Source organism: Mesitornis unicolor, unplaced genomic scaffold (genome assembly GCF_000695765.1).
Source record: "Mesitornis unicolor isolate BGI_N332 unplaced genomic scaffold, ASM69576v1 scaffold14138, whole genome shotgun sequence".
NCBI lineage: Eukaryota > Metazoa > Chordata > Aves > Mesitornithiformes > Mesitornithidae > Mesitornis > Mesitornis unicolor.
In genome coordinates, this window is record NW_010203951.1 from 635 (window position 1) to 11,641 (window position 11,007).

At 42.3% G+C, this 11,007-nt stretch overlaps 1 protein-coding gene across 1 annotated transcript; it reads right to left on the reverse strand.

Annotated features, from left to right (window-relative positions):
• Positions 1 to 3,181: 3,181 nt before the first annotated feature.
• GPR161 (G protein-coupled receptor 161) lies at positions 3,182 to 9,616 on the reverse strand. The gene is made up of 5 exons (XM_010190911.1): positions 9,204 to 9,616; positions 7,947 to 8,671; positions 6,667 to 6,771; positions 5,354 to 5,473; positions 3,182 to 3,429 (listed from the first exon to the last, which is right to left on the reverse strand). The coding sequence occupies exons 1-5, from the start codon at positions 9,569 to 9,571 to the stop codon at positions 3,182 to 3,184; spliced, it is 1,566 nt and encodes a 521-aa protein (XP_010189213.1). The 5' UTR covers positions 9,572 to 9,616.
• Positions 9,617 to 11,007: the final 1,391 nt, after the last annotated feature.

The window sequence follows — 11,007 nt, forward strand, 5'->3', positions numbered from 1 at the left end:
AGCACGTCCAGAGAAAGGCAACGAAGCTGGTGAAGGGTCTGGAGCACAAGAAATATGAGTAGCAGCTGAGGGAGCTGGGGTTGTTTAGTTTGGAGGAGACTGAGGGGAGACCTTATCCCTCTCTACAACTACCTGAAAGGATGTTGTAACAAGGTGGGTGTTGGTCTCTTCTTCCGTGCAACTAGTAACAGGAGAAGAGGAAATGGCCTCAAGTTGCACTAGGGGAGGTTTAGATTGGAGATTAGGAAAAATTCCTTTACTTAAAGGGTGGTCAAGCACTGGAACAGGCTGGGCAGGGGGGGGAGGTGGTGGAGTCACCATCCCTGGAAGTGTTCAAGAAGCGTGTGGATGTGGCACTTCAGGACATGGTTTAGTGGGCATGGTGGTGTTGGGTTGACAGTTGGACTTGATGATCTTAGAGGTCTTTTCCAACCTTAATGATTCTGTGATTCTATGAAAGCAGGCCAAGGGGGAGACCAGCCTCGCACCCACGCTGCCTCCAAGCCACTTGTGGAAACAGCTGCAGGTGCCACTGCCACTAGGGTCATCCATTAGCTTCAATACACTTTTACAAGTAAAATATTTAAAAATAAATATAAAATTGAAATAATAGTATAAACAAACACCACAGACTATTAGAAGCTGGAAAGAGGTGGGTTTTTTCTTTTGTATTTATGCAAACAGAGGAAATACAGGTTTATAGAATGTGTGCATTTCTTCATTACTGCTTTCATTAGTGACAATTCAAGTAAGATAATGACACTAGTAATAACAGAATTATGGAAAAGTTATAAAGTTTAGCAAAAATATTAACAACATTTAAATTAAATAACAGATTAGTGAAATTAACACTGACAGCCAAATTCAGTCAAGGCGTAAACTGATGCAACTCCACTGACCTGCCCAAAGACTGAATTTGGCTCAGTACCTGCGTGAAAAACGTGCTTTTTACACAATACTAAAAATTTTGTGCTTTCACATGTGCCCTGAAGTTTTTCCTCCTAAATATACCTGTCCCTTCCAACCCAACCCATTCTGTGATTCTAGACACCATTTCTGGCTAGCTCCAACTTCACCACATTGCATTCATACTTACGTATGCCTTTCACACATTCAGTGACAACTTTACTCAGCTTGTTTTAAAGCAGGAATATGAAATAAAAAAGATGCAGATAAAATACTTCAAGCCACCTGAGGCAAATGTATACCTTAAGGAGTGCTATGAGCAACTGTAATTGTAACGATAATGATAACAATAATGACCTCAGTGCAGGGCACTTCCTGGCAAATACTGGGATTTTCAATTTTTTTTTTAAATTGGTACCTATGGGCACTCATTAGCCTAACACACTAGAAGCAAAAAATACAGGAGCAAGAACCACGCTATTACTAGTTGTTTCATTCCTGCGTTATGCTAAGAGCCATCTTACTGGTGCTTAAGTGTTCTTGCTTTAACAGCCTGTTCTTCATCAGCAAACCATGTACTGAATCTTAAGCATGCAGTTAAATCTTACAAGGGGATGTAATGGGATTCAGACTAGTTCACAAAGTCAAGCTGCTTTGTCCAGAGATGGACATAAGCTTGTGCTGAAATATAACTGAGGTGGGAACACAGACAAATAGGATGCCTAAATACAGTATTGGACCGAGACTCTGCCTCAAAACCAGTTTGCTTCTATGCTTCCGAGTAAGTCACATTGCAGATGTAATTTAAGAAGTGTACATCCAGCTTCTGCTCAGATGGAAACATCCTGCCCCTGATTTCCAAACAATCTGCAGCAAAAACTCATACAAACCACTGCTGGGGAAAGGTGGAGGCACAGGTGAGCAGGCACGGAGTAAACAAACGTAAATCCTTGATCCTTATGTCCATTTGCCACTGATACCCACCCAAGAAATTATCCTCTCTTAAATAAGCAGTAAGGCAGGGCTGGAATGCCCACAAAGTAAGAAAGAGGCCAGCCCAGGAAGGCACAGAAAAGTTCCTCAAGATAGGCATGCTTGTATGATCCACCTAATCACTGTTTTTGTCACAAACGTTTCCACCTTTGCAGCTTGGTTCATTGCCAGCAGCTCGACTGGTAAAGAGTTCCCCTTCTTTGGCAAGCAGGGCTGATCAACCCTCTCACAAAGGCCTAACAACATAATGTCTGTATGGTGCTTAAGAACATGCAAAGTGCAATAGAAGTACCAACTGTTCTTATTTTAGAGATTAACTAATTATTACTCCAAGAAATATATGCACTGAGGTAACTATAGCTTCAATATTACATTCCCTCACAACTAAGATAAAAACCCAAAATACCTCATGGAACCTTTCTCTCTAGAAAATACGCATCCTGAATACATCACTAAAGTGGTAATATCTTATTTATATCCTGTCAAGCTTACCACAGCCGTAGAATACCCTTTTAGTAAAGGCAAAACCAGAGAAGTGAATCCAAGTTCTATGAAAAAACTAACAACTCTGCATTATTTCCTCAAATACCATCTCTGTGGTATTTCCAGCACAGCTCTGCTCTCATCCACTACATCTGCAGAAGCTGGTGTGACATGACGCAGAAGCAAGGCACAATCCAGTTGAAGATCAAGCATTCTGACGGCTGAACAGCCAGAAGTACCTGCTGGCAAGGGTAAGTAGGACCACAATCTGCATGAACCCTCTGAAAAGCTCAGGTTTTGTCCCTTAGTGAAGTCCATGCTCCATCTTTTGGGAGTCTGTGATAGTAAGAGGCTATATGTAGTATTCAGTGCACAAGCTCCTATCAGAGCACTCCAGCTATCCATCAAGTGACGATTCCTGATGGTCAGAAAAGGATCAAGGCAATCATGAACTAAACACTGCACATACTTTTCCTTTTTCATTCCTATATCAGTTTTGGCCAATAATAGACCCGAGGTTCAACAGATTAATGATCTGGTTGATGAAATCAAACCCTGCATTCCTATGCATTGTGTGACAGATTTAAGGCATGGCACAGAAGAGTCAATAGCACCCCTAAACAGTAAACAAGTACTGCTGTAAAATGCTGATATAAGTACCAGAATTCAGCTGTTTTTCAAGTGTTGAAAAAACACTGAAAAAAATCCTGCCAAGGTATCCTGACTCTGTTGAAACACTAACAGCTATGGTAGGTCCCACTTAGTCGTTTCATTCTGTTTTCTCACTCCAGTACTGCTGTTAAACATTTCCTTCATCGATGCTCTGCAACTGAAGTCTCTGGCTAGCATGGGGCCTGATGCCACGCCGTGTGTTCATGTTGTTTCCTGGCAGAGTCCGCACAGGGAAGAGAGCTCCTGGTAACGCACTTTCCCCAAACAAGCTGCTTTTCACATCAGCTTCAATAGCTCTTGCTAAACTGGCTGCATAACTGTCCAAGGATTTATGTACTTCAGCTTTTACCTGAAGAACAGAATTCTTTGCAGCTTCTGAGAAGAAAAAAAAAGCAACATTTCAGAAAATTATCAGTGGATCAGCATGGCTGCGCAAATGCTTGAAGACTAATATTGATCCTTTAGTACAGGTATGATAAAGCCCTCTGCAAAATAACCACCCTACAGAACACATTTACCAATGATACCCAGCTTTCCTAACCCTTCCTATGAACACAAAGCTTCAGAGCGGTCAAGCAGAGAAAGATTACCTCCAATATAACGTGTAAGTTTAACTCTGAATGAAGTGTATGTTGAATGATTTTCTGAATCTGAACCTACACTCATAGGATTTTATTGGTCTGAATTTGTACCCAGCTGAAGTCAACAGCCCAGTTTCTGCTTACCACCTGGAGTCCAGAATTAGGGACAATGGGAATTGTCTGGCATCAGGCAAGAATTCATCCAGAAAACAGGAACAGAATCCGTAATTTGTATTTCCTCTGTTCTAAGCACAACTTACAGCTTTACAGGGATTCTCAATGCTTTTGGACTAAGATCTTGCACTTTATTGATATGAACAGTGCAGTTTAAGAGCTATTTTACAGTCCAACCACCAGACTTTGTTTTTATGGACTAACAGTCCCCAAACTCCAAGGGCTTCTTCCAAGTAGTGATTAAAATCAGCAGCCTGCTGCCCTTAGGATTAAATTTGTTCCAGCCACACTGTTGGATCCACTTCCAGTGGGGACATTGTAGAGCTTTTTATGACAGGGGAAGCTGAAGAATGCGGCTGCTGACAGTAGTATACTTCTTCCTAATCTTTTATTACCTTGGAAACACCTGCTTCTCAGTGTTGATGTAGTTGCTTTTGTAGCCTCTCTATATCTCTCTACCCACCAACATATTGGGCAACACAGGTGTTCATCCTAAATGTAATTCTTCAGTGAGGCTGCTGAAATAACTTTAAATCTCGAAGATCCTGAAAACTCCAAGACATACGAGGGAGAACTGCTAAACCTGCGGGGAACCTTTGCACTAAGACCTTTCACTGAACTGCACAAAAATATAGATACCTGCCCCAAGGTAATCGCTCAGAAAGATAATGGAAACATATGGTAATGTATTTGTCCAAGGAAATAATCAGCTCATGCTGGAAAGAGGGCAAGAGTGAATTTTGCCAAGTCGCTTGAAAAGAAAATTCCACAGAAAGAGTGGTCTTTATTATTTCAGAATCATAAAAATCAGCCAGGTTTTATTATTACTCGATTCTTCAAGGCATTCTGCTCATTTTTGTACTGTCCACAATAATTCATTTTTTAGGAAATTCACTTGCTATTATCAAGTCTTCTAGTCCATATTACTGTAACTATCAGCTAAATTAAATTAGCCTTGCCATATTTTAGAGTTGATCACAGCAACACTTTGCTGACACAGAATCAAGTGAGATGACTAAAAAAAAGTGCATGTAGTTCATCTATCTTCACCCATACTTGCTGAGAAACACTCAGCAAAGTAAATGAAGTAGAAGTTAAGTAAAAAACAAAAGTGAAACAGAATGAAATTATATCCAACCATTAAACCTGTAAATGGAAGAATTTCAAGTCTGTGAATGACAAACAGTGGCACCAAATGGGATAATGGAATAATGGAATCAAAGCATGAGGGCAGGAAAAGGTATTCCTTGAAAACAGAGAACGGACTGCAACAAACACCAGACGAGTGGAGTTGCAGAGAGGATACTGCAGTGCAACATAGCAGATATTATGTAGATATACATAGGATGCTCCTGACTCTTGTCCTTGTCTGTTGCTATTTCAGATCTGGAAAAAAGACCTGATCTTACTTTCTGTCGTACCTGCATGAATGGTCAGGTCTATCAAGGTGAAGAGTGCTCAGGTACGTTTTAAGGCAATTCTGAAGGTCCTGAGCAGGCAATACAGTTGGTTCCAAGCATTTCCATAGTTCCCACTAAACCCACCTTTAATTTGCTCTACTTCATCTTCAAACGTTACTGAACTCCTCCTTCGAGGAGGACAGACGCAGTGTGGGGCATGAGGGCCATCTGAGCTGTAATCTTCAAGAAGCATCACATCTGTTCCTGAAACGAAGCAAGAGTTTTCAAGCAGAACAGAGTAACACTGGGTACAATGTTTAAATTGTGGCAAAAACTTTTCAGTCTATAGCAGCTCCTTCAAAAGATGTCTAAACCCAGCTTTTGTGAGTAAATTTCAGCTTGAATTAAACACTGCACAGAAAAAAAATTAGGTCAGTTTTCACTGAAAGGGTTTGGAAATCTTCTCATTAGTTATCTGAAAGCTCAAGCAGCTTTGAAATGCTCAGCTGCAGAGCTTATAATGTCAACAGGACAGCATACAAAGGTGAAGCCTTACCTTCAGTAAATAAAGGGTGAAGTTGAGGGCAACTTTTCCCATTTTATGATGAAGACAAGAGGCTAACAGTGGCTATGTGAGAGGCAGACAACCATAGCTGCCAAATGTCATGCTTGTAATCAGACCTGAATGGAAATCTGAACTGCTATTCTCTTTTATCACGAACAGCTGCAGAATAACCACACCAGGCATAATGCTCCCTGCATAAAACATCTACCATCTACTTCCTTTACAAAAGTAAGAAACAAACCCCTAACATCAAGCAAATGTTAGAAGATCACCCTCTGGTGTCTCTAGAGCAGAAATACTCTTTAAATTAACTGTAGTGGAGTTAAGGAGTGATAGCTGAATTAACTGCCAGAAAAATCTAGCTACAGGTCTGGATAGAAAATGACTGGCAGAACTCTTTTTTCCTTTCCCAAAACCTCTTCAGTTGAGGGATCTTAAGTACTGATGAAATCATAAGCTGAAACCACCCCAAGAGTTTATGTTCACACTGCAGAATGAACAAGACAAGGTATCTTACAAAGTAGGAAGCAGAGAAGCACATACTCCACAGCACTCTGTTGCTGTTCCTTGTGGATTCAGGGAAAGTCCCTGAAGAACGACAGAAACTAGAGAAAGGCACAATAGCAGCGAGTCCTGTTCTCAGGACTCATTATCAAAGGAGGGTCATCTTTCCTTAAAGTAAACAATATTTTGCAAGCAAATATATTGAGAGCAAGGAAGTTAAAAAGCAACTGCAGCAGTTTTGTTGTAACAGCTGGAACAGATGCTTCATGTCACTCATCCACCAAGAGATCTGTATGTGTAAATACAGACTATCCCAGAGAGTTCTGCCGAATTACAAGTGCAGTCTTCTGCCCAAGAAAACAAAGCATGAGACTGAATCCTGAATTACCTGAATCCTGTGAGCAGCTGAAACCTGTGTCTCCTGTGCTGCTGCTGCTTCCTAACTGCCGCCCACCTGCCATGAGGGCAGTGAGATGAGGAGATAGTCCCAAATCTGCAAGAGAGTTTTGTTCTTGTTACACAATGAATGTTTAAGGGCCTGCAACAGTAAAACCCTCTTCCAGTAATACCCATTCTACTGCCTTATTTATTATTCTACATATAAAACTTACTTTGCTGATCCAGAGTGTGCAGCATCTGGACTTCCCATTTTAGAAACCCAGCCAGCAGCTTTCAGGGTATCCTTGGAGTCTCTCCATATGAGAAGTCTCCTTTCTATTTGTACCATCTCCCTCCTGCTCTTTCTGCAATTGCACGTTTTATCAGGCAGAGGGGCTGAACATGAAGCACACACACTCTGTGAGATGGGGATATTTGCCAGATACCTTCTAGATAGAAAATAACCCAGTGGACACCAGCATCTGTGACAAGGCTGGGGGCACAGCAATGCCTCGCCAAGATGGGAGTTGATCCCAGGATTCTTACAAAGGTGCTTGTCCTGGTTTGAGCTAAATAGAACTAATTTTCTATTTAGTGATTTTACTTTTCAGTTCAGTCTCTTTTAAGTGGCTGAACTTGCTGAAAACTAGCAGCATGTTTTTCCCAAACAGTGCTGCTAGAAGATATGCTCAAAGTCAGCTGTCTCATCATGGGTGCTGTGTCTTTAGGGCACAACAAGAAAACCCAACCAAAACAAAAAACTGAACAAATGAAGCTCTCAGCCTTCAGCTTGGGGAGACATCGAAAAGCTTTACTCTTTCACATAGTTTTACTCTATTTATCGTATTTTCTTCACAACCATTACGGCTAAATACTGAATTTACAGAAATAGTAAAGCCAGCGTTAACGCTAGCGAATCTCAGAGTTGCAGCATAAAGCCAGGAATCAAAGAACATGCACTACTATTGGTAGCCCTCCAACCTGGATAACACAAAACAGTATGCACATGAAAGGAAGAGCTTGAAAGAGAAGAAAATAAATTATTTTTATTAACCTCATCACTATCTCTTCTCTGCAGAGAAAGTTTTACTAGAGTAAGAGAAAGAGTTTAACTATCAGAAAAAAAACCCATTCTTTTAAAGCAAGTATGATAACCTGAATAAAGACTGTGGAAACCTCCAGAAACATCCCACTTTTGTTTACAGAGCCCTGAGACATGCCAAGCACACAGACATTAAGCATTACATACTAGTATTAAGGAAGAGTGACTTTTGCAGCCATGTGTCTTACCTGTGATTCTATTGGAAATGCTGAATAACCTCAACGTCCTATGCCGCTGAACAAAGGACTCACGATAATACCGATCCCCAAAGCACATTCCTAGTAGCTCCTTGCGCACCGTCTTGTTCCACAGTCCATAAATTAGCGGGTGGCAAATGGCACTGGAAAAGGACAGCCACGTAGCTAATGTCTCCACAGCAGGGGAAATACTGTTTTTTCCCCAAAGCGCCTCTGATGTAATTACCACCATGTAGGGCCCCCACGTAACCACAAAAGCACCGATGACAACCAAGATGGTTATGAAAGCTTTGCACTGGTTGGCCGAGTACACAACCCCTTGGAAAGCATTCCTTCGGCTGCCTGAAGAGGACGTGGAAGTGCTGGAGTTCTTCCGCCCATTCCTCTGGGAGTCCTCCTCCACAATGACGATGCTACCACAGTGGATTTTGCGGGCCTTAATCCTTGCCACACGGAATATGAATCCATAGCAGATCATCATGACCAGAAAAGGCAGCAAGGCACACCAGATCTGCCAAAAAGCAGTGTAGCCAGCCTCTTTATGCCAGGCTGCCACGCACATCCACTTGAACTGGTCAAACTCCAAAGATGACCAGCCAAAAAGAGGAGGGAGGCAGCCAATAAGGGAATGTAGCCACACATACACAAGAGCCACCACTGCTCTGTTGCCTGTTATCTTCATTGGGTAAACCATTGGGTACAGGACAGCATAGTACCTGGTGGACAAGAAAAGAAAGAGTCAACAGGAGCACAGAAGACTTACAATAATAAAAGAACATATCTTAATGATGCTGATACCTAGTTTTCTTTTTCTACAAACCCCAAAGTGGGCTCAGGGAATGGGTTTATAAAAATAACTACAGATAAAAATATGTATCATTGCAGGCAAGATTGTAAAATTTGGCTTAAAGACACACATGCAGCTATTAAATCTGTCCCTATGTGTGAGTGCGTGCTTAGGGTAAAATCCGGAGTTTTAAGTCATTATTTCTTGTTTCTCAAGTAGTATGTTATTATACCTCCAACAGCTTTAAAAAACTCTAGATCCATGTCTGCATTCTGCATTACTGATGATGTAATTTTCTGCTGTTTGGTATTAAATTTTCACAAAGGGCTGAAGGAAAAATGACACTACAACAGTCTGCAGCTAATCCACTGCAGAGCTTCTCACCTCTATGAGCAGCCAGAGAGCCACTCTACTGAATGACTAGGCAGTTCGCTACCATTCATTAGAAAAGAGCTTCTTACCGGTCCACAGCTATGAGTCCAAGAGTCAGCATGCTGGCTGAGCTGATCAGCATGTAGAGCAAGGCTGAGAAATTGCACCAAACAACTCCAAATATCCATTCCCGCCTGATGGAGCTGGTGACAACAAAAGGTAGCACCAGTACAGAGAGCAGAAAGTTGGAGAGGGTCAGGCTGAACACAAACTTGTTGCTCAACGTGAGAAGGTAAGACTTCCGATAGAGGGTGACAACGATCACGAGGTTGCCCAAACAGATGAAAATGGCAATGACGATTATAGCAATAGACTCCGTGACTCTGAGTGCCCTATCTTCCTGCGTGGTGAGATTCCTCAAGCCCTTCACATTGCTGAGGGAGAAATTGCTGCTCATGGTCAGAGCATGCAGTGCTGGAGCAGCCAAGACATGCTGAACAGCTAGAACACCACCACTCAGGCAAGATTTGTTCAAATTCTTTGCAAAGACTGGAGGCCCTTTTGCCTGCACTAATTAAAATTTACATGTAGAATGCAGGAAACCATTTTAGATGGGAAAGTGAAGGGGCAGGAAATTGCCTGTGGGTGCACCGCAGAGGTGAATGACAGAGCCAAGCCTAGAACACAGAAGAAACTGAAAGACAAAAAGAGGTGGAAGAGAGGGAGAAACAAGGAAGAAAATTAGTACATTATACTTTGAAATTTTATAAGGATCTTACTTGTTTCTAAGCCATACTTACCAGCTGTACATATCACTCAGTCCCTTCATCCAGGCTGTGAAGAAACAAGAATGTCATTATCAGTCTTTGTTTGTGATACTTTAAAAAAAAGTCACTACTTTTTAAAATTCTGCCTGTTTATCCTGATTGTTACCTTGTATTCTGCCTACGCAGCTTTTGCTGGTGGTCTGTGGACACCTGGCTAGTCATACCCTGCTGACTCTTTCTTAACAGTTGCTAAGTAACATTGAAAGACGCAGGGATCAATGCCCGTATTCTCCTACCATTGCTTCTCCATGTTCATAACTACCTTAGCTACAGCAGTGATTCTATTTTACTGCCAGTACCAAAGGACTGTGGGAACAGACTTTATGTGAGGTTCAAAAGGCACTTCCTTGTGTTAAGCCATGGTCTACCCTACAGAAGAGTTTGAGAACCTTTAACCCCTGAGTTTTTAGTGTTGACTAAACCCCATTTTGTGAAACCTCAGTATTTCTCCCAGTTCCTTAGCAGCCTTATCCTCGCTGCCCCCCAACACGCACTCCTACTTTATCCAATCCTTCACCCACCTCAGGACCAGCACACTGAAGAAAAACCACCACTCAAAACGCACATATGCAAGTCAGAAAACTAGAGTCCATTTAATATAAAGTTGGTATTAGCACCTCTCGGAAATTAGGGACTCAAAGTTACCTCAGCTATGGCTATGCCCATCCATTGCTCCCAAACGACCGGTACTCACAGGAATGTTTCTGCTGTGGCCTTAGGCAGTAATGTCAGGCTGGGGAACCACGCTTCTACCATTTTCATCTCCGCTTTCCTAAGAGCGCAATCAAAGACGTTACTGGGCCATGCTTTGTACAACATAGCTTAGCTCTTCTCTAGTGAAGCTGTCTGCCGATTGTTTGCTAAAGAGCTTTTCTTCAAGTTTCTCGCCCCTACTCTATTGACACCCGAAGCATCTACCGCTCGCCATCCCCTCACGGCCCCGCTGCACCCCGTGGGAGGAGAAAGGCCTCCGGGAGACACAGGCAGCCAGGGTCAGAGGGGGAACATCCCATCCCCGCCCGGCTGGCCCGGTACATACGCACAAAGCCAGCAGCATCGAGTTGGA

Bases quoted from the DNA above. Each gene is read 5' to 3' on its own strand.
- GPR161 (XM_010190911.1), bottom strand. From the start codon at position 9,571: ATGAGCAGCAATTTCTCCCTCAGCAATGTGAAGGGCTTGAGGAATCTC. The intron at 5,474-6,666 runs GTAATTCAGGAT...GCTTCGTTTCAG, and splicing joins CAGCTGCTCACAGGATTCAG to GAACAGATGTGATGCTTCTT. The intron at 3,430-5,353 runs GTGGGTTTAGTG...TTTTCTTCTCAG, and splicing joins TGAAGTAGAGCAAATTAAAG to AAGCTGCAAAGAATTCTGTT.